General features: G+C 39.2%; 1 protein-coding gene across 1 annotated transcript in view; it reads right to left on the bottom strand.

The window, feature by feature from the left end:
• Positions 1–2,877: 2,877 nt before the first annotated feature.
• The window catches only part of grm7 (glutamate metabotropic receptor 7), a gene marked incomplete at both ends in the record, with an annotated part of 154,737 nt that continues 132,633 nt past the window's right edge, over positions 2,878–24,981 (bottom strand). Inside the window, 2 exons of the mRNA XM_080846603.1 lie at positions 2,878–2,927; positions 9,482–9,728. Coding sequence (XP_080702729.1) covers positions 2,878–2,927; positions 9,482–9,728 — 297 coding nt within the window. The remainder of the gene's footprint in view (positions 2,928–9,481; positions 9,729–24,981) is intronic.

The following is a 24,981-nucleotide window of genomic DNA, read 5'->3' as shown; positions in this document are numbered from 1 at the left end:
CTTTATTTATTTTTTTTAAATCTAAGCAAAAAAATGTCAAACTAACAATTTATAGGTACAAACAAGACCAGCTATGGAGTTTGGTCCGCCATCTTTTATTTTTGATCTTCGCGCTATTAAGACTTGAGCAGAAACGCGATCTGATTGGCTAGTGCCTGTGCTGTCGTATTTGCATGAAAGGTGCTGTGAGTGAACCGGTGCCCAGCTTGAGAGAACTCCTGTGGGTAGCTGAATGTGTCGATTGGACTGAAAGATAACGTCTTCTGGATCAATTTATACGTTCGCTACAATATGTTGGATTTATGTTAATGTAAATTTAAAGGGAATAAATACAATTCTGATTCGGAAGACATTTAAATTTGGGGGGGAAAAAATTGGTTGATTTTTTTTTTTTTTTTTTTTTTTTTTTTTTTTAGAAATTTAAAAAAAAATTGTCTTATCAACCAAAGATTTCGCGACCCCCCTGCAGTACCTCCGCGGACCCCCTGGGGGTCGCGGACCCCCTGTTGAAGACCCCTGCAATAAAGTATGGCACTGAATATTCCAAGCCTGTTATCAAGCATATTTTCACTTTAATTAAACCAATTTTGTCCTAGGCCAAGGAAACATGAATGCCGGCCCTGCCTGTTATCTCTGCCCTATAATGCCTTGACCTTTAATAGTTGTGGTATGTATTTTTTGTTATTACAAAAATATTCAGCCAGCCGAGTAATACAAATCGACACTTTAAACAGCTCTGTGGGGCGTGCAAACTGGTGACATCATGTATGACGTCATGAAGTTCCTTATCACCTCATTACAAAAAAATCTAAACAATTCCAATTGTGTCTGAAAATAAACTATGATTAACAGAATCAATTACATTTATCTCAAATCATCTGTTATAGAAGTAATTCCACTAACGTTTCGATTTGGTAAATTTAGGAAACATCTCTATGGAGAATCCCATTCATTTTCACCCAGCATGGTATCTCCTTTTTCAATAAATCTATCATGAATCAGCATTCTGACATTATGAGCTTTGTGTAAGAAATTTCCCAGAAGCTTCCCATTTATGTTAAGGACTACTATGAGAAACCTGTGACCATTATCTCCATTTTAGTCCATCCCAGCCTGTTTTGTTGATACTAAGCAGGGCATTATGGCCAACTTGCTAAAGCAGAACTCAGTGAAGTTCCAGTCTATAGTTATACACATATGGGAAAAGTCTGTAAAATTCATACATGTAAATGTTGTATATATGTATGATAACACAATTTTGACCCTGTTATACAGTAATATACAAAAAAGGTGTATGTTCTATATATGACCTAACTTGCATATTCCATTATGCAAGTCTGCAATGTTTTTTGCTGACCTTGTCCTTATGAGAAGGTAGTGAAATATTTATATTGATTCCAACTGGTATCGAGGGAAAGTTCCTGTTATAGCAGATCAAATGGTCTAGTAATGAACCTAATACATTTGTTGCAAGTAAAAAAAAAATCATAAAATTAATTTTGTGCTTCTCAAGGAATAATACAAAATTAATAACCAAACTGTTTTATTTCATGTTGATACATTCTTGGACAACACCACAGAAGAGTTGCATGAGTGGCCAAATGGAAATGACTCCCACAGTATTGGCACAGAAGCTGCAAGGGCAACATAGATATACTTAATACAAACCGTATAAAACATACATGCTTTTATTTTTTGTATTTTCTTTTAAATATATATATTCATATGTTCACAATTTCTCCATTGTTGTGGGGCCAATACGAAATTCCAAGACAAAATTAAAGCCATATTCTGCCTTGAGGGATAGAATGTCAGAGGAAGAAATCCAGGGAAATAGAAAATCAATATGAAGGCTGTAAAATTCCTTGAGAGCATGTTGATTGAACATCCTTGTTGTGAAATATTTATTCCTTAATTTATCAACTGTACTGCAACATCAAACAAACCAGGCATGCATTGACAACTGGGACATGTACACCTTTTTAAAACTGCAACACCATCAATCACTGGGGTTTAGATAGATCCAATAAAACATGAATGGGTGCTCTCTTGTAGTCACAGACACTGCTGATGGCTCACAAACCCTTACAAAATACCAAAATATCTATAAGAAGAGAAAAGGTTATCAATAAATTGGATAAGGGTAGAGAATCAGGAATAATAATGATAAAAATGGCTCGGAAGGTTTTCTTTTAACATAACATCTCAAAAGAGAAGAATATGGCTTTAACATTATGTGCATTCAAGAAGCAAGGAAAACAAGTTGAAATTAAATTAAAATTGAACAGTTTGCCAAAATAACCACACACATTTTTACACAAATTTTGGAAAACTTGCAATTTGTAAGTACAAGTAAAGACAAGAGAGAGGGAGAGGGGGATCTGTGTACTGCCATGGTTCTCCCGAGAGACAGTGAGTGAAGCGTCTGTTCTGTGAGATTATCAGTGCCGCTGGCTCCACCCCTATATCTCTTTCAGGGGCGCTGCCAGTGTCATACACCAATGGGGTTAGAGCTCCACACCCAAATGCATTCTTCTTAGATTTCCTTTTCATAGATTTTCATTTTTTCCTACATTAAACAGACAGTAGATTTTTTATTTTAATTTTCTCTCTCACTCTATTATTTGTTTTTGTCTCCATGTTTTTTTTTTCTTTTCTTCTTGCTTTGGTCTCTTCCTGTGAAGGGTGAAAACATAGGCCGGATCCTCAGATGAAAGGGAACTCTGAGAAATGCTTGGCTGTGGTGGTTTCTGATGTAGAAAAGTAGCACAGCACATGAAACCCAAGAAGCCTTTTATTTACTTTTTTTCTTGCAAAAGGGCAACCTGACCAAGTGTCCACATCGCATCTTTCCCATCCCTCTATTGGCAGGGGTCTTTAAATCACCAACTCATTGTAGCTCACATACTTCTTCTTTGCTGCTGGACCTGTATGAAGAAAAAAAATGAACAAGGTGAAAAAAGAGGTTGATAGTATTGTTTGTCCTAATACTGATGTTGCAAGTTTAAATATTCTGAGCTAAGTTTCAATTGTATAATTGTACATAGAGATTGATAGATGGATAGACATACTGCTTATACATATTGTATGTGCTCCCTAAGTCACACAAACAACAGTCTTTTTTCCATCTGTTAATCCATTTTGAACATTTATACACAAGGAAATTTAACATCATACGTTAAGAAAAACACTCTCTAATGATTGAAAACTCCAGGTTTCTCTTAAATACCATTTATGAACTAACCACAATGCAGTAAAACAAATGCTATCATTATATTACCTGTAGCAGTTTTATGATCTTTTTTCCATAACAAAATTTTAAACAATAAGACGGCAAATGCAGACTCCTTCCTCCCACGAACCTGTAGTCCTTTCAAAATGCACTATAACTACCTCTGAAACACCCCTACAGTCTGGTGTATTTTTTGAATCACACCTATTGACCCCCCTAAACTTCATCATCAAAATCATCACTCATTACAAGGTGTCTACAAGACCATATTCCTACAAAATTACTTGCACTGCCTAGATGAGACACAATTATTTTATTTATACACAGAAACAACATGCAAAAATTCCAATCTGGATTTACAGCAGTGAGATGGCCTTAGTCAAAGTTGTTAACAATCTATTTATTGCATCTGATAATGGATGCATTTCGATACTGATTTTTATGACTGCTTTTGACACAGTGGGCCTTCATTTTTAAAGTCTCCGTGTTAGTTGCTGTGACATGATGATAATGCACAAAGAGGGCAAGGTCAAATGGAGGGGTTGAGCAGAGGTGCGATTAGCATTTATGCACTCATGAGACAGCTAAGGTAGTGCAAAGCCTTTGTGGGACAGGCGACATTTTCATTCTGGGCGTGTTGTTGTGTCTTCTAAATTGAATTTATGGAGACTCTGATATGTGCTGTCATGACAATTGCACTTGTCACTTCATCAATTTACATGTATATCATGAAAATATTTAAACTCTTAAATTATCATTGTTAAAATGAATACATATGTTGTGTTGAATGATTTGAGAACAGCCCAGCTCAGTTCGAAGCATTAAAGTGTAAACATTGCTGAGGCCTTCTCACAATAATAATATACGAGCCTAATAAGCAAGTAAGCTATATGCAATATTAGGGAATTTATTTGTGTGAAATATAGTGGGAATAAAAGTGAAGAGGTTAGGTTAGGTTAGTAGTGATGGGTAACAATATTTTTAGGAGGAAAAAGTCCCATTACCGCTAATGTAGTAAAGAAGAGTGTGGTAACAGAATACCTACAATTTAACAGTTCAAGCAAACTTTCCAGAAAAACAAAAATAATCCTATTAGACCAATTATTTTCAGGAAATAGCAAAGAAGTCATTGAAACACATACGTATAATATTCCATATCCAGAGTGAAGTAAATAATCCTGAATCCTAAAGTCAAAGATTTAAATATTAGGAAACCTATCAGTCTACCTCAATTACTTCCCAAGTGCAAACCAGGTGACCAGCTAGCAGTAGGACAAAGTAAAGAGAAGTGAAACAGTGAAGGTAATGTATTGTCTATCTCGGCTCATTTTCTGTAACAATTAGGTTGCATTCTAAGGCAAGACCTTTTCCATAGGATCAGGCTTGCTGTGTTTCTGGATTTTCAAGTCATGAAAACATTAAATATATTATATATGAAGAAGTAAGGACAGGCCTTTGCAACGTTAATGAAATGAGAGTTTAGATTATTTTAAGCATGCAGCATGTTGTGGCAGACTTCAATGTTGGCACATGCACAAGACATACAGTAGATATAGCTACTACTTACGTACATTATCAAATATGCCTCCAACTGTCACTAGGATTAGATTCAATAGTCAACATCCACAGCAGCAAATGATGAAATCATTTTGCCAATTGTAAGAAACTATTAAATGCTTGTTCAAAAAGATCATGTCCCATTACTTTATATTTTCGAAAGGGAAGCGCAATTTTAATGAAAAATTTAAAAACTGGCAACTGTGCAAATGTTAATTTCTGTAAAAGTTTGGAAGCCCATCTTGTTATGTCTTGATTATGGCTAAGTATGTATGTTATGGCTAAGTATGAAACTGCTTTACTACACTCTGGTGTGAGTTTGGCATCAAAAAATAGGGGGTGTCTGCATAGATCTCAAGGTTCTGGTTAATTACCAAGCCAAACATACTTTAGACTTTTTTCCCCCTATATAAATGGACTAAATGGCAAAGTGCAGAGATTTTGACCATTTTGAGTCAAAGTGATGATAATGACGAGTATCTTGTCTACATACAGACAATCACTGGCATGTGGATCTTATTTTACTGGCAGACATTCCTACAATTGGAGAAACAGAATCAACAATGGACCATGGCCCCGCCCAGGCGGAGAGAGGTGCAAGAGGTTGTATTTTGAAATATCAATGGAAAAAAGGAGCAATACCGAGGATGTGGCGTCAGGTAGGTGTTTTTTCATTCCAAAAGATATTTTGAGGGTATTCAGTTGTGCTTTGACACAAGAACCCACGTACACCACCTGCTAGCATAATTGGTATCGGCATTGGAATGCAATGGAGGTAATTATAAGGGCATCTGAATGGGTTGGCAGTGAAAGGATGCAGGACGGCCCGGTTACCTCCCATCTGAGCTTATATGGATGACATCACAACACTAAAAACAACTGCTTCATATACCTTGTCTACGTACTGTTAGTCGAGTTGAATGAAAGTGAAATCTAGCAAAATGTAGAAGTCTTTCTATCTGTAAGGGAAAACTGGTGGAAGAGAGGTTTTATATTGATGGCAAGGTGATTCCTTCCATTGCAGAAAAACCTGTGAAGAGTTTTGGCTATGGAAACTAACCACATTAAATTCATTGTTGAAACCACTTATGATGTTCTCCCATCTCAGCAGAACCTCAGTCAGTGGTTGGGTGAAGATTGAAACTGCAACTTGCAACTTGCAAACACCATTATTATAATTTAGCAGGCAAGGTTTTACTAATGGTATTGATAGCCTTAGAAAATCATTCTTTAAGCTTTTCAACCTCTTCTCAGTCACAAAATGTTGAATTGTACCACCTGCCTAAACTCTTCACAGGTTTTTCTACAATAGAAGGATCACCTTACCATCAATATAAAATCGCTTCCACCAGTTTACTGATAGATACACTTCTGCATTGGCTATGTTTCACTTTCATTCTTGCCCATTTCAGATTGTCATCTTGTCCAACAGCGGACAGGTACATGTTGTAAGAGTCATGTCATCCATATAAGGTTAGAAGGGAAGTAACCTTGTGCCATCCGGCAGCCTCTCAACACCAACAAGGTTCGTTGAAAGGGAGAACGAAATCTTCCTGTGAAGTTTTCTAGTAGTGTTTGTGTGTGTGTGTGTGTGTGTGTGTGTGTGTGTGTGTGTGTGTGTGTGTGTGTGTGTGAATGTGTGTGTGTGTGTGTGTGTGTGTGTGTGTGTGTGTGTGTGTGTGTGCGTATGTAAGACAGAGAGAGAGAGTGAGAAAGACAGAAAAAAAAGACAGCAAGAGAGCAGGGGACATCTAACACAGATGGCACATTGCTCTACTGAGAGCTATAGTGGAGATGAGTCTGCCCTTCCATCACAGCTGAGCGCTGTGTTTCCCTACCAGTTAAACAGACACGATCCAAGGATTAGCATTAGATCCAGCTATGGTTTGTGCTGATTTAGAATGTTGTTTTGAGGCTAGTAATGGGAGATAGATGTATCAATAGCTCATAATGCAATTTTGTATGCTATACCTATACAACTGTAAGTGTATACATCATTTTACAGAAGAGAAAAAACAAGCAAATCTACAGGTTTCCTATTTTTCCCTTCAACAGCATACAGTATGAAGCTGTTACCTAATTAAGTTAAGCTATTTTTACCCTGTTCAAGGGTACGCTATTCATTATGGAAATAGGCTATCATTGTATGCATGTCCTTCTTTACAGTCTTTGGAAAATAGATCAAGGTCATTAAAGAAGGAGATGAATTTAGTCTTACCTACATGAGAATTAGCCTGTTGGAAGAAGAAACATTATTGGATGAACCTCTGAGTTTCACTGAATATACATGAGAATACAATTGTCCAGGTCTTAAGTCAACTGACAATTTCACCACAAAATGATGGGTGTATATTTCACTTCTTTGCTGTTCAGTTTAATCATCACTAAAAAGCATTATGTTGAATCCATACAGGAACAGGCTGTAACATTGCAAAAAAAATCTTGGGGCAAATATTTCTCATGGAATTTTTTTATTGAATAATCCATGGGTTAAAGTCGATATGTCTGTGTTATACAACCCATCATTTTCTTGTGATGTTTTCTGAGTGTTTTGTTTTAAGGGGGACTGGATGTCCTGTTGGTGAGCCAGAGCAGTTCATGCCAAAGCAAGCAAAAGACCAAGGCAACAGGACACACGGCCGGTGAGACACACGAGGCCAACTGTCAGCAGAGAGACAAGGATGAATTCACCTGATGAGACTTACATAATGTCAGCTTACCACAACTTGTTTGAGTTGATATGCTCCCATAACTGCTCTCTGACACAGTACATTATCTTAAGACTTAGTGGGTTTGCATTTTTTTTTTTAAGTGTACACTTTGACATTTGTTCATGTCATATAATGTGGGTGCTTTTAGATGAGAGTTGTGTAATTTCAGTTGTGTGTAATGTGTTTACCTTGACTGTCGACTGCATTGGTTGATTGATTGTCTGACTGATTTGTGTTTTCTTTGAAAAAGTGAGCATTTAGTGTAAAATGTTGAGAAAAACTTAAATCTTGTCATTTCAGGACAACTCAGCACAACCTTTTGTTTCATCAATAATAAGTATATGTGTCAGAGTTTTTCTGTTTTTTAGGTGAGGAATAAACTGTTGTAAAACAAAGTGCTGTTCGGCACTATAGCGGACATCATGCTAATGTAGATGTTATTATTGTAATGTGATATACTATGAAAATTATAGCACAACATGAACCGTATAACAGTATGACCTACATTCATAATTCATATTTTCTTATCACTTCATTCAGCGAAGGTGCTCTGAGACAGAGTCATACTTTCTGAGAAGTACTGACGGTCTTAACTTCGAAAAGTGAAGAGTCGAAAGAGATAGAGTACCTGAGGGGGCGGGCTCAGGACGGTGATTCGACGCAATTCGGCCTTCTGGCGTGAATAGATAGTGCTTCGATTGGTCCATAACAGAGTCATGTCTGATATGTTACATCTGATCCCTACTCAGGGAACCGAGGTTACATACGAAACCGAGATGTTTTGCTACTGGACAGAATTCCACAGGCACTGCTGTCCATAACTAGTCTGGGAAGTCCCGCCCCTCTTCTTACGGCCAATTTGATTTTGCCTCTGAAGTGGGTCTGGCAAACTTTGGATAGCAGTTCATTTCACAATTTCCAGGATCCTTGGAGCCAATCACAAACTGGCTTTTGGCTACCTGGCGCGCCATTGGCGGATTTAAACTAACCTCCGCTGCGTAGCAAAATCTACTGCACGGAGAGTTTTTAAACATTGGACATGGTGGACACCGAAGCACCACAAAACTTCGATAAGGCAAGTTTTCTTTGAAAACAGAACAGAAACTTGCCCTGGAACAATTCATACAGAAAAAATATGTGTTTGCTTTATTACCGATCGTTGTATCGTTGTATAGTATCGTTGGTCTGATTGGTTAAAGGCGTGTCCAATTACGTGAATGAAGTGGACCGCTGTTGAGAAGTTTGCCAGACCAACTGAGCAAATGAAATGCAGTGAAGGGGCTGGGAATTCCCAGACAAGTCCATAACATCATTTAAATCCAATTTCACACAGTATCTGTCTTTTTTGGCAATTTTAATCTTTTCATTTTTATTTCAAACTCTATCTAGAAGGCAAGCATTCATGTGCATTCTCACTGTTGAAGAAGACTGGTGTTTTGTAGGTTCTATTTAATAAAGCTACCAGCTGAAATCCTGTGAGGCAGGTCGAACTACAGATTCTGATATTTCTATCCTCCTGCACAGTTGTGCATTCAAGGAATGGCCTGCCCAGTCTCAAGTTATCTAGATTGAGCTTCTATGGGTGGAACCAGACAGTATGTCCGGAAACTGTTATTCCAGTGTCTTTGTATTTCAGAAGGCGTGGAGTAATATTCCAAGCAAATGTTTGGAAAAGACTAAATTTTGATCTATTCGGAGTATTCAAAACTGAATTAGCTGTCAACTCTGTTGAATCCCCAATTTAAGCGATTTGTATGCTGAAAATTCACCAAATCTTTTGATGCGAGCCACCATTTTTAAACAAACCTATTCCAATGAATTGTTTTCCGAGACAGTAATGCAGGTGGGTGATGTTTTGGAGCCATGCATGCTGCTGTTCGTACAAAAGCTTTGCAAGTGCATTTTGGTGAGTTAGTTCTTCTACTCAAATGCTTGAATTTCTACAATCAAATAGACAAACAAGGTGGACTGCATTACTCACTGTTTGGATCCACATTTTCACACAGCTCAGTCTTGGCCTCGCCATTGGGTCTGTCACTAGGTTTGTGAGAGAGGCGTGAGGACATGGTTGCAGCTGTCACCACAGCCTTGAAGCTGCGCTTGCGCTTCTGGACATTCAGCTCTGGGTGGAAAATAATGACGTACACTTTGGGCATGTAGAGCATCCCCAGTGCTACTGATGCACTCAGGTTCATAGAGATCGTCAGTGTTGTTGTCTGGATATACAGCTGAGAAAGAGAGAGTAACAGAGAGAGAGAGCGAGATATGGAAAAAGACAAAAAAGACAGGGCTTAGTATTATTACTGTAATTTTGTTGAGAGTAGTACAGTTCTGACGATGTCATAATTACATTCTTGATAGAACTGGGCAAGAATATTGAACCAATTTCACTAAACATTTCAAAGCCACACTGTGTTCAGGGGCGGAGATCCCATTTCATTGCAGGGGGGGACAATACATGGGGGGACAATACGTGGGGGGACATGAAAAAAATTGCTGTCACGAGAGCTAGCATCACTTAGCTGCTAAATACCAAATTCTCTAATAACAGTGACAAACAGAAATTCGACGTCAGTTTTAAATTCTCTAAACGGCAATAGATGTCTTAACACGAAATATCTACTCACAGACAAATAATGTTGAAAGTTCAAACGCAAACGCGTTTAGGAGCACTAAAAAATGACCGATTATCAGGATTTTTTCTTTTCTCTGCCATTTTAACCGAGTCTCTTCTTTAACAAAAAACGAACTCCTGACGATGCTTGTTAACTCCAGTTTCTTACCATCAACAAGACAGGCAGCGGTGGGTGACGTCTAGCTATATAGAGAAGAAGCCTGCGGAACTCTGGGAACATCGGATTGGATGATGACCTCTCTGTGCACTAACACGCCACTTGATAACGCTGGTAGCGTCAACTTTTTGAACAGTTGTTTTTCTCACAATCTGACCGTGCAGGCTACTGGGCTGATTGACTGACTTTATTGCTTATTTATTTATTCAATGGCATTTGCAGTGTTCGTGTAGTACTTTAATTTTTTGTTAGGACATCACAATGCCTCGTAGAAACAATGTCTGTAGACATATTCTCGTATTTATTAGTGTGCTTGCCCGAAGGGAAGCACAGTATTGTTATCGTCAAGTTTTCTTTATTAGTGTGCTTGCCCGAAGGGAAGCACAGTATTGTTATCGTCAAGTTTTCTTTATTTCTTTATTTATTTATTTATTCCGTACGTTTTTCTTGCAGCTAACTACTCCTCGCCCGATTGAGCTAGAGACGCCATTCAAACACCAAAACGTCCGGCCCGATCCGGTGCAAGCTGCTATGACTTTTCGTGGCGGTACTCCTTGTCACTCCTTTTTTATTCCATTTTTTCATCCCCCTTTTCTCTCATTGACTAACATGGGGAAGGTTGAGCCATTGTGACGTCACCCGCTCTATCAGTCGTTCTCCATTCAACTGTAGGAATATTAAGAGACACCTTCCAGGGCTCTACAGTGCGAGTATTTCACTCGCATAAATAGGTACGTGCAAACTTGAAAAATAATTTACAAGCACAGTGTGCGAGTGACAGACAGTTGTCAATACGGCGTCAAAAAGTGAAGCATTCCATTGATTTCACATGGAAACAACTGACAGGGTCGCGACTCCAGGGTTTTCGACGGGACCTGCGACGGGACCAACAGCAGCAGCAGCATAATCATCATCTGGATTTACTGACATTTTTGGTATATAAACACATAATATCAATTGGTAACTGGTGTGTTGTATCCTGTTTATGTCTGATACTTTATAAACATTTATGTTTTACGTTAACTTATTACACTAGGCAGCAGTATTGTGAAGTAGAGCTAGAAATGGCTTTGCTAGCTCCCATATTGTAGCTCACACCAGCAACTGCTCAATTTAGGACAGAAAGGAGTTTGGTAAATTAGCTTGTAACTGTCAATGATAACTAGTTATTAGAATATATTAGCCAACGTTAAGTTGACTTCAAAGGGGCAGTCGAGTGTTTAGGTTGTGTCAGCTAGCTTGGAAAGCTAGCTAATAATTTTTGATTGAAGCTTCACGTTAGCCTCTGTAAACGTTTAGCTAGCTAACGTTAGCTAACTATGAGGTATCATATCCCAAGTAACTTGTTGTGACCGATAGCGTGAGTTAACATTAACCCGTGTCCTGGGAGTAATGATTCATGAGAGACCTTGAATCATTAGGTTAACTGAAAAACGTTTGAGGATGTACACACAGCGTAGCTGTTGTAGTGTGCTCAGTTTTCGAAAACTAGACTGAAACTAAGAAGGATAACTATGACTAAATGTGACTAAAACTAATATGCACTGAATCTAAAATAGCTGCTGAATCTAAAATAGCTGCCAAAATGAACACTGAGATGTATTAATTTTGGCAGCTATTTTAGATTCAGTCTTAAGACAAAAATGCATATTAGTTTTAGTCACATTTAGTCATAGTTATCCTTCTTAGTTTCAGAAGAGGTTTTTCATGGTTGCTAGCTCTAATCAGATGTACTATAGGCTTATAAGAGAAGACTAACTTTTTATGCCAACGAACACCAATAACTAGAACTAATTTGACAGACTATAAACCAATGTGATACACGTGCTCTCTAGCTATACAGTAAAAGTGTTGCTTACGTTTGATACTAGACCTACAGTCTAACTCTAACTGCATTAAGTCTAACATATAGGCCTATCTTACAATAAACTTTAAGTAAAGCTGGCTATGTAACCGCATTCATTCCAATATTGTTGCAGAGATGTTTCCTTTTACCAAGATAACAATTTCAACAATTCACTTAGCTCAGTAAGTCAGTATAACGAGACTCTGGAACTATTAGGCTATGACCAAATGTAACACACTAGACCCTTTCACAATAAACAAGCAAACAAACAAACAAAAACAGAACAACAAAGATACCCTCATATGTCTAAACGTGAGTGGAGCCAAAATATAATGGTTGAGCTTGGTTGCTTGCTAAAATATATTGGAAGAAGGCCCCACTACACTGATTGAGTAGATGTAAATACATGTTAATTCATTGGCACTTGTTCTCTCTGTCACAGAGCAAGCACACTCTCGCAGTTCGTTCACGAAACGCATTCTAGTTTATTTATTTATTTATTCCGTACGTTTTTCTTGCAGCTAACTACTCCTCGCCTGATTGAGCTAGAGACGCCATTCAAACACCAAAACGTCCGGTTCGATCCGGTGCAAGCTGCTATGACTTTTCGTGGCGGTACCCCTTGGCACTCCTTTTTTATCCCTCTTTTTCATCCCCTTTTTTCTCCATAGACTTGCATGGCAGAGCTCTGCCATTATGACGTCATAATAGGGTCATTAAACTGGCCTGCAGCTGTGCTTCTCACTGACACCGCCAAATCCAAGGAACCGCATTTTCTCTGTCCCTCTCAATTCAACTTTGAAAAAGAATAAGAGGAACCGTATTTCTCTGTCCCTCTCAATTCAACTTTGAGAAAGAATAAGAGTAACTACAGTTTCTAACCTAGCTACCGTATTTCCACTTCGTTAAGGTGAGTTGAATGGCAGCATTTTCAGTGTACTGACTGAAATTTTAATGGAAACTGATAGTTAGCCGTAGCAGCTAACATATAAATTAACGTTACGTTAACGTTGGAGACGACATTTTCCGTAATTCAAGTTGTGAAGTAAACCTTTGAAGTAATTCATGAATTTAGTTGTGTGGATATAGTGAACTAAGGCTTGTATTCCCACTACGGTAACGTTAGCTGTGTTAAGCAGAGCTATCCTAGCTGTGTTAAGCAGCTGTAACATCTGAGTACGGGGCTAAAGGCTAAAGGCGGCTGCATGCTACAGCGTTGGGGGTTAACGGTTGCGCAAAATTTACTCGGTGCAGTTCATGCTCCCAAAGGTTGCGCGTGTTGTCATGAGCCTGCCATTTGCCTGGCAGATAGAAAGCTGTTTCCCTAACAGAAAGTCTGAAGCTTGAAGTTCTTTTCAAACCTTTGCTTGAGTAGCACTGTTAAACTGAGCAGACATGCAGACTACATTTTAGTAATCTCACCTCGTAACATTCGTTTTCTAAAAACAATCACATAGTATTGCATGTTTTACTGTGGTAGAAAATACGTTAGCTTAATGCTAACGTATATGGAAAATCCTATAGACACCGCGCTAGGTATTAGCATCAAGTAATTCACGTTAATGTTTTTGTATGAGCCTGACATTTGCTCTGCAGATAGATAACAGGTTCCCTAACAGAAAGTCTGAAGCTTGAAGTTCTTTTCAAACCTTTACTTGGGAAGCACTATAAAACTGAGTAGACATGCAGAATATTTTAGTAACCTCATCTCGTATCATTCGTTGATAGAATGCAGGCTGCGAGGCTCGCGTAAGGGCTTACGTAAAAAATGACGCAAGTCTAGAAAAAGGGGCCGACGCACGCAAGACGTAAGAAGTCGCGCAAGGGGCTTGCGCGGCCTCTTGCGCTTGCGCTTACGCTTACGTAAGGAAGCATGAATCAGCCTAAACTAACACTACGTAACGGGAGTATCCACTGGCAGTTTCAGCTAGCCGTAACGGGGGATCATTTTCCTTAATTCAAGTTGTTAAGTAAACCTGTGAAGTAATTCATGAATTTAGTTGTGTGGTCAAGTGAGCTAAGGCTTGTATTCCTACTACGGTAACGTTAGCTATCCTAGCTGTGCGGGGCTATGCAAAGGTTGCTTATACTGAAAGAATGGTTAACTTGTTGTGGCTGATAGCGTGAGTTAACATTAACCCGTGTCCTGGGAGTAATGATTCATGAGAGACCTTGAATCATTAGGTTAACTGAAAAACGTTTGAGGATGTAGCTGTTGTAGTGTGCTCAGTTTTCGAAAACTAGACTGAAACTAAGAAGGATAACTATGACTAAATGTGACTAAAACTAATATGCACTGAATCTAAAATAGCTGCTGAATCTAAAATAGCTGCCAAAATGAACACTGAGATGTATTAATTTTGGCAGCTATTTTAGATTCAGTCTTAAGACATAAATGCATATTAGTTTTAGTCACATTTAGTCATAGTTATCCTTCTTAGTTTCAGAAGAGGTTTTTCATGGTTGCTAGCTCTAATCAGATGTACTATAGGCTTATAAGAGAAGACTAACTTTTTATGCCAACGAACACCAATAACTAGAACTAATTTGACAGACTATAAACCAATGTGATACACGTGCTCTCTAGCTATACAGTAAAAGTGTTGCTTACGTTTGATACTAGACCTACAGTCTAACTCTAACTGCATTAAGTCTAACATATAGGCCTATCTTACAATAAACTTTAAGTAAAGCTGGCTATGTAACCGCATTCATTCCAATATTGTTGCAGAGATGTTTCCTTTTACCAAGATAGCAATTTCAACAATTCACTTAGCTCAGTAAGTCAGTATAACGAAACTCTGAGATGCCCTCATATGTCTTAACGTCAGTGGAGCCAAAAAATAATGGTTGAGCTTGGTTTCTTTCTAAAATATATTGGAAGAAGGCCCCAATACACTGATTGAGTAGATGTAAATACATGTTAATTCATAGGCACTTGTTCTCTCTGTCACAGAGCAAGCACACTCTCGCAGTTCGTTCACGAAACGCATTCTAGTTATTATTTTATTTGTTTAAATCCCAGGAAGTCTGAAGAATTGAACCAGAAACGTGCACATGCGTAGAACCTATTCAGTCTTGTTGGTCTGAAAAAAAACATTGAAAAAGCACGGAGGTGAGGCACTCAGTACCTTTGCCTCAATGATTTGGGCGTGCGATAGCCCACCGGTCGGGTTAATACTGGTACTGCCGTTGCTGTAGTGCAGGCGAGAGAGGACGAGAAACAATCTCACAACCTGACCGTGTACTGACTGGAACACGGAGCTGTAGCCCCGCCCTTTGGAAACAGCATGTGAGCCGAACCACTTCGAGGAATAGGAGGATAATGATTTTTCAACACTTAAAAAGCACATTATGTTACGTTTATAATAAGCACCGCTTGTGTCGTCGTTCGTTTGTTTCATATTACATTTTTTTTTTTTTTTTTTATTATTTTGTTGGGGGGGACAACTTTATGCGAGGGGGGGACATGTACCCTCCGTCCCCCCCGGGATCTCCGCCTATGCTGATGTCACTTTCCAAACGAAAACACATTTTGTTTATGATGACCTACAACACTCACCACAACTCAATAATAGATAGAACAAAAACAGGCCTGACAAGATCTTTTCAGTTGTTCATTGCAAGACTATAATACCAGTAACAAATTTGTATGGGGTACATAGTCTGGGAGTCACCCGTCTAGTATTTGACCTATGACCTATGACAGGGCTGGGGAAAATGAGGGTAGAGTAAGAGGCCCAAGATAAAGGATGGACAAGGAATAACAGTAATAAGAAGCACAGAGAACAAGAGAGACAGATCATGTTAGAGCAAAGAGACATAGCAGGTATTAAATCTACTGCCTTGTGTGCTTTATAAAGGGGTTTGCAGTGTAGCTACTGACAAAACCATGACCCACTCTTCTGCTTCTCCACCAAGCTCCTCTCACAATATACCGCAAATGGTCACACTGTGTAGACATGGGGAGCCAGGCCCAGGAGGCACTGTTTGTATTGTATATGTGTTTGTGTGAGAGAGAGGTGTCTGCACAGCTCTCCTTCGAGCGATTGTCAACCCTTCAAAACCTGTCAAATTAATTTGTCCAAGTACATATCAGGGGTCCTGACAGAAGACATCAGGAGGTGTCATTCAGATAGCATTGCTGACAGGGGTGGCACTTTATGGTGATCACACAAAGGGCAAGATAGCTTTTGATGAAAGGTCTTTATAGCTAATGACCAGAAACCATTTTTTTAATCATTATTCCCTTCTTTTGCCATGCTTTTAGAACTCTTGAAATCCATCAAATAAATAGATACATGTATAGCTGATTTACATAGGTCAGAGGGTATTCATGAAAAAATAAAATTGCATTTGAGAGGAGAGTTACACATGTGCCATGTCTCTTGTGTCTAACCTATGTCAGCACTCACGCTGTATGTAGTATTTGGCTTAGGGCACCCACACTCTTCCTGTTTCATATGCAGTCTCAATTCAGTTTCAGCACTTATGCCTTTATATCCACTTTGCCAAATTCCACCACATTTGGACATTTCAAAGGTAAAGGTCAGGTAAATAAATAGCAGACATATCTATCCAAAGTGACTTACAAACAACCTACAGTGACAGGGAAGCGAAACCGGGTCAACTGCTTACAAATCAAAAAATGAAACATTACATTAAATATTTGGATTGAATTGTTCAGTTCAGTTTTACAGTGTACAGCTTCCCTCCCAATCACGAGTGAATTGATCATTTTACTCCTTCTCATGGTCTACCCTTTTCAAGCCACACTTGCTGAATGCGTAGTGGATGGACTGAGCTCAGGTTTGGACTTACTGGAATAAGCTTCACTGACTGGGTCCTTTGGGGTTGTTGCATAATCCATGGCTGCACACTGAGCACTTATGTGATCCCCAGCTAGGCGTTCAGGGGCCATATTACAAAAAACATCCTACCTTATGTAGGTCCTTGGGTTAAGATATGTCAGTAAAGATCAGAAATCCATATTACAGAAGCAAATCCTATCTTATTTGAGGCTGCCCGTCTTATTTTTCAAGTAAGGTTAATCAATCCTACTCATTACTCCTTTGATTGTGTCTGTTACCTTGCAACTAATGTTGCCCGAACAGTCTAATGCTACAAAATAGCTGACCACTATCACTAGAATAATGGCCATGATCATATGGCCCTTTTTATCATACACCTTTCATTTTCACTATGGAAAACCTTTCATTTTCACTCATTTTACCCACATTCATTTGATACCAGGAGAAGCCAGACTTAATAAGTTTAGAATAAGCTAATCACTGTTGAATGCTGTGACACTCTGAATGGAGTGAAAGAGAGAAGAAAATACCCAGTTGGTGTGTAGAGGCCCATGAATGTTGGGCTTCCATACAAGCGATCAGTACCTGGCCAGTGGGGTGCAAGGAATTCCACCCTGCTGTTGTCTTCACATCAATCAGATCAGAAACACACACCGTCACCGGCTAGATACGACGAGCTATTAAGCAGAATTTGTCAGTCAAATGTCACTATTAAACGTGAGTCACTAAAATATATGTTGATACATTTTTTCTTGCTGCTAAATTGTATGGGCAAAGGTCTTATGAGTAATTCTAGCAAATGCACGAGATTGAAAAAAAACATTAACACTTGTGTTAAAGCCATAGGAAAAGCTTCTAACAGCTAGGAATGTGGCTTGATGTAGTATGTGTAAGCATATTACTGCTGACAGCTCTTTTCCCTGACGGGACAGGACACTGTAGGGCTCTTTGATCCCGGGAACGTTTTGCCTGGGCGATAAATGGGAAACACATTAGGTGCTGCCTGTGGACAGTCCCCTTAAAATTCTAATCCACCTCTGTCTTCTGATGTTTGTCTGAAATGATTGAGCATTGTTTACACATACTGCGTATGCACTGGGTTTTTGCTACTTGGCTCCTGTCCCTCCCACTTTCCCGTGCCCCCTCCCTTCTTCCCTTCTCCTGGGTACAATTCTGGGCCATTCTGAGGTCACACCAAACCACAATTTCGTGGGTGAATAGAACATGCTAGCACATTGGTATTTGATATAATTTTAATGGTCTCAATGTGAGGAGTACAAGAGTCTCATCTGTAGAAAAATTGGATCTTTATAGGATTTCCAGAAACATATGTCATGCCCCTCCAGAGTGTCCACTCCCACCTGGGGTCACAAACTGCGGCTTCAGAGAACAAGCTGGGACCCAGTATACCGTTATTGTGGTGTTGATTAGAAATACAAGGACTAGAGGGCATTCAGTGTATGGTGTTACACATCAACGTGAATCTGTCACGCCCTATAACCTTACTGTGAAGCTGGCACTCCTGAACATTAGAGCCCTTTCAAGGACTTGGAGTCAACTGCCAGACTCTGTAGATGATTGCTGAATCTTTTTTAATTAATTAAAAAAAAAATGTTTGATTACATTCCTCCAGTAAAAAACAAAACAACTTCCTATGCTAAAGCTGCAGAAACCTCATCAGAAACCACATTTTCATTGGTATGATTAGCTCAGAGGACATATACAAAATTCAAATTAAATTAAATGAATATGCATTATTAATATTACACATTCCAAACAGACTTTGCTCTTCTCTAGTGTCCTATGACTGCATACATGCCTCGACCCTTCCCTTTGATGTTTGCTGTTTGGCCTGTCTGCTTTTCCATGTGCATGGTGCTTTTCTAATCAGCAACCTGCAGTTTTTTCTGTTCAGGAAATCCTTAAAAATTATAGATTGTGAAGTTTCCCACCAACACTGGTAGGAAAGTATAAATACCCAGTCCTTCATTTTCAGTTCTATGCACATCATAATGACTTAAAAATGTCTTTCTGTTTTAAATATAATTCAATTATTTCCAGGTTAATATCTTCCAAGTTTGAAGTTTGGAAGAAGTTTGGAAGAGGGCTAAGGAAGTCCACTGCATGGAAATATACAAGGGAGTTGGGGTAAAGATACTGAAGATTTGACATTGAAATGACAATGAGACTGATGTGAATGAATCAGAAAGTGGCTGAGGATCAACTGGATTAACATTTACTCAAATACTGGATTTGTGTACTTTGAATACAGTGCAATTAGTAAGTTGGTCTTCAAACAGATGAATGGATTTCAGTATGTTTCTCAGAAACATGTATTTTATTAATTTACTCAGCTAGACCTCCAAACTGCTCCCAATAATCTTGGAAAACTCCATTTAATTGAACATGGAAATTACACAGCTACAATATATTGGTTTTTGAAATTCTCAAAGCACAGTATTGTATTACAATGGGCCTCATTTATAAAACGTTGCGTAGAAACCATCCTACATTTTGTCTAAGACATTTCCTGAAATGAGCGTAAGTGAGATCCACAATAAACAGACGTACACACAAAAAACACGTGTACGCCAATCCTTCGGTTATAAATCACAAATGGTCGTGAAATTGTGCGCAACTGAATCTCCGCCCTCAAAACGCCCCTATTTAATCTAATCAGCATATTATCAATGCACAAACAGAGCGCATCGCCAATGCACAAACTCTCTGTGACAGTGGCAAGCAAGAAAGAAACATGTAAACAGAAGAATTAAAGTGAGGCTGGCATCGACGTTCTGCTGACGGAACAGCAGATGCGGGCCAAAACATCGTTAGAAAGCCTGTCTGGTGGCGTAATGGCAAAAGCAAAGTATTTGACATGTAGTACACACGTGTCCGAAGCACCAGCACCTGTGGTACGAGAGGCACCAGAAGCCACATCTGCGGCAGCAGCACCAAGGCTTTGGTGCACTCCACTACCGACCTGTGCTGTATTGAAGTGGGCTTCCTAGGCTTTCTGAGTGTGCGAAATATGGGTGAGAATACATTGGGAAACCTGTTTTACGCAGGAAATCCTCTTTCACATTTTGCTGGGCACTGTATGGAAATCTAATCAATTGCGGGCATATGGGATAGTACCTATACTGCGTAGAACATCGGGCAAAATTCTGCTTAATGATGACGGGGATTGCTCGACTGGTCCCATCGGAACGTTACTGTAGCCAGGAATCCAAGAACGGACAATACCTGAACGTGTATGGCCTGGTTGCCTCTGGTGCGCCTCTCTAGACGAGAGGCCATTTGGGCACAACCAGTGGTGTAGTGGTCCCTGGAGAAGCAGCCCATACAGCACATGGTAATCGAATCGATAAAAGTTTTGAGAAGTGGTTAATCCAATGCTGACTGAAAAATAAGTGGGTATACTCCGTATACCTGCGTATACCCTGGACTACACCACTGTGCACAACGCTCTCGGCAAGCGGTAGCTACCTGCTTATCAGACATACATCATCCTGAGTCAAAAAGTCTGCACGATCACAAAAAAACCCTCTCTCTCCTTATTGCGCAGTTGGCAATATCCTCTAACAACGCCAATGCAGCCATATCTCCTACTGAAAACTAAGCCACTTTTAGTCTTTTTATAGGCTATAAGTTTGAGCAAAATGTTTTACACGTGTGAAATTTAAACGGAATACCTATAAGATGTGAATATCATTCATGTGTAAATTATTCTAATAGTTTATTTGATTTTATTGAGCGAAACATTAATTTGGCCTTTCACCATTAGCCCAAATGGTGACGTTGATGAAACTGCGTGTCGGCTGTTCCTGCAGTACTCCAGTATTGCCGCAAGGAAATGTACTTACACGAACTGAAACCAGACGTAGAGATACGTCCTTTTCTACGTCTAAGACGATTTTATAAATCTGTACTTAGACGTGGATTTGATCGCACGCACAGTCTAAGATCAGTTCTGTGCGTAAGTACGTTTTATAAATGAGGCCCAATAACATACACATCCAAACAGAAGAGCTGTTGCAACACACAGATAATAATTTGAATGCATGTGAAACACATACACACAGACTAAGCATGCACTAAGAATGCAACCCTGCATGGTTGATGATCCCAGTTTAATTCAAACCAATTTGTACTCATGCCATCTGTTGTCAACTCATGTAGATTTAGGTCAATGAACACAGGTGCTGTTTCTGTTTCAGCCCACCCCAACTTCACAGCCAAAGATAATCTTTATCATAATGCAATTGCAAAGACTACACACTCAACTCACACTAAGAGAACACACTCAACACCGAAATGCTCAATATGCAAATATTTGATGGTGGAAAAAGGACCATGAGCAGCTGAAAATGGTTAAAACTGACCTGCATTTTTGCACCATGTGGTTAAATCAAAACCTAATCAAATTAAGTTTTAACTCTTTGATTTCACTGTCAGTGAATTGTATGTTGTATGCAGCTTTTGGCATAGGGCCAAACAAATATTGATCAAGCTACCTAATAAGCATGTCCATTAGCATAGCCCTTCAATGATATTAGTGTATGGTAATAATAGTGCACAACCAAACGCAATCAACCCACCTTGTAGGTATAGCAAGGCAATCCAATCCTGTCATGGATTTGAATTTCATCAATGCCCTTTAAATGGCCTATATAAATGGAATTCAGGACAAAGATACAATTAGATTCAGACAAGTCCATAAAAAGCTGAAAACCTCATCACTAAAAATGTTTCGTCATTATGCATCAATATGTATGTCAGGGTCATTTCTCATCAAAGACACGTTACATTATCCCTGCCAGGAAATGCAATGACTAATCCTCTGCTGTGTTTTGACCCTACCAAAGTTCAGGTTTTCAGTGCTAAACCCATTGATTATATGCTGCACTGGCATTAGTCATAAACTGTAAGTACACAGACATACAGCAGACAGCGTTTAATTTAGGTGTGCATACCTTTCACAGGCTTTCAAAAAATCAAACACATTATGCAAAAAATTGTGTGCTGATTATGAGAGAATTAGTGTGCGATTTTTTGTACATTACAAGTATATATTGTGTTTCAACAGATCTGGAACAGGTAAATCAGTGGATGAGTAGAGGCTTAGTCTGTGCCTTTACATTTAAGTGACTGAACACAAATTCAGTCACTCGTCACACATGTAGAATCGTCTGAGATATATTAGACATGTACAAGCATGCTGCATACCCCTTTAGATGTTCATTTGCCATCTCTTCCTCTCTACCTGGCTGGATGCAAGCAGATGGCTCTTCATGAGCCAAGGTTCTGCCCAGTGTTCTGCCTGATAACACTGAGTTTTTCCTTGCCCCTTTCAATGCCTTTGTTTCTGCTTCAGGCTCTGTAAAGCACCTTGAGAGGATGTCATTGTTTTTGGCACTATATCAATTGAATTGAATTCTGAATGCATATAGAAGGTCAGGCTAGAAGGGAGTTAAAAAATGTAGCAAAATTACAGCAAAATTACCAGAACCAAAGATCAATATGATTTGGCAATGATGACTTTATTTGCACAAGCGACACACACTGCAACACAGGACACACACACATGCCTGAGGTCGTTTGTGAATTTAGTCTCTGCTATTTCCCATCCTGGACTGTCCTTCCCCCAGGACCCCAGGAGCAGTGGGCAGCTTTTAAGCGCCCTGGGACCATGTAAGGTGAACCGTCTGTCTTGGTCAGGGACGGACGGTTTACCTCGCTTGTGCGAATAAAGACTGACAATTATTATTATATTATTACACATTGCCAAATGTATTGCCAGATGTGATCCAGCCATAGCTATTTATTCTCCTCCCAAAAAAAGTTTTCGGGTTGAAGCGTTTGCCAAGCAACAGATATAGAACATTAATGTACACAGATTTGTCTTTATGTTACATGTTAATTACTCAATTTGTTCCATTTCCTCCTTAAACTCTGTCAAATGCCCTCTCTCGCATTGCAGGAATAATGGAATGGTGATGTCGTCAAATGTAACCGTTAAAGTAGCCTATATCAAACAAGGAGTGATTACTAACGGTGCGGATCCATACAAGCGATCTGGGCGACGCGATATGGGCGACCCCATGCATTTCAACGGGAGCCAGCTCCATTGTGACGTAGACCAGCGATCTGAGCAACGCGACTGATGAAAATTCGAACATGCTCAAACTTATGCAAATGAGAAGCGATATTTCACCGGCAGCGTTTAAACATTTCAGAGAAAGTACACGCCCACTCAAAGCGATGGAAGCGATGGAATTTGATTGCGTCGCTGGTATGGATTCCCACCGTAAGAGTCAGTGGGGTTGTGCCAGGATATATCCACTAATGTAATGCAACTTGTCCAAACAGATATTTATACATTATTTGTTAATAATTGTTGTTCACTGAAATCATAAATCAATTATGTGTTTATTTAGGCATCCTAGCCAGCTTGTGAGAGGAGGGGGACACTAAGCAGTCAGTATGTGAGCGAAACAAATACCATTTTACACAAGGAGGTGAGCGGGTAAGGGACACCTGCATTTATGAATGTCAAAAAAGATGCACAACTTTCTAACAAGAGAAATATTAGATATATTATGTGTCTTTCTATGACTTATTGAGCCCTAGTCTGAGGGCGAAAAAACGGCTTCAAAGACAGTAGTAAAGGTATGGTTGAAAGCACTAAGTGGGCAGAGCCAAACCATTATTGAAAGGTTTGGACAAAGGTTTGGCCAATAACATTGTCAAGCAATCCCTTTAACTGAGTTTGTCAGATGAGATAAAAATGTAAGAAGATGGCAATATCGCAGATATTCTGGCACTTGCTGCGGTCAGCTTTATTTTCTATGGAAATAAAAGTTTCAAGATGATCTAATTAGGCTCCTTTCACTCTTTTAGCCAACAGCCTACGAACAGTGTGCTGATGCATAAGAATGACCTCAAACTCTTACTGCAACAACATATTAGGTTTGTGTCACATAACTGTGATATTCACTGGTAATTACATTGAAATGTTATTCTTTACATTGCTTCTCTTACATTTGTAGGCTTTTTGGTCCAGTGAAAGCCTGTTTAGCTGAACATTGGATTAAAGGACTGTATGTGTAGCTATACTATGAGATAGGATATCTCAGAGACAGAGAAGGAACTTTATGCATCTGTTGTGGCCAAAATAAGATATATTTTGTGGAAAATGTGTTTATTTAAATAATAAAAGCAACCCAAGGTTTCCCTTTATTTCATCTTTACTACCTACCTAGCCAACTTCTTGATAAGCTGGGGAACAGCTAGTTGGACAATCAGGAAGACCCCCCCAGCACCATAGATGTGAGCAAAGTGTGAGTGCAAATAGCAATGGCAGATTTGCATTAGATCAACCAAAGCTGATGCTCTTTTTGACATATGGTGCAGGTTTAGAGCTTTACATTAAACCCTGATAGAAATGTCAAGTTATCTGAGACGCATACGCAGGAGGAGAGTTTACCTGTTGAAAATGTTCATAATATTTCAGTAAATACTGGGTTTTAACTCATATGTAAGATGGCGCGTGCTCAGGGCGCAAATGCTAAAGTATGTTTGGGTTCTACAGCTTAGTGGTTGGATCAGGATTCATCCAAACACTGAGCTGGAGCTCATGTGGGATGGAATGAGATGCAGGTACAGCAGGTAGGTAGATACAGCAAGAATATAATATTAAGTCGATTCACTGTGAATCCCAAATTAACTGAAAAATATGAATCTTCCACTCTCTGAATTTAAAATAGGAAGTTATAAAAGAGGACTCTGGTTTGTACTATCTGCAGTGTCTTAATGGGTTATGATCGTTCTTAACTGCTCTGGACAATATATCAGACCTTAGAGGTATAGATCAATGTCAGAGGGATGAAATGTGAGGGAATGCAACACCAAGATTGAAAGCATCTTCACTAATGTAGTTGTGAGTAAAAAAACGAATTTGAAGTGTAACTATTCATGACTGTCAACACAATGCCTCTATCCTTCACTTGAAGTACCCTAAAAGTCATTA

The sequence above is a fragment of the Sprattus sprattus genome, assembly GCF_963457725.1.
Source record: "Sprattus sprattus genome assembly, chromosome: 10".
Taxonomy (NCBI): Eukaryota; Metazoa; Chordata; class Actinopteri; order Clupeiformes; family Clupeidae; genus Sprattus; species Sprattus sprattus.
The sequence above is the reverse complement of the archived record's forward strand: the minus strand, read 5'-3'. Positions and strand labels throughout refer to the sequence as shown.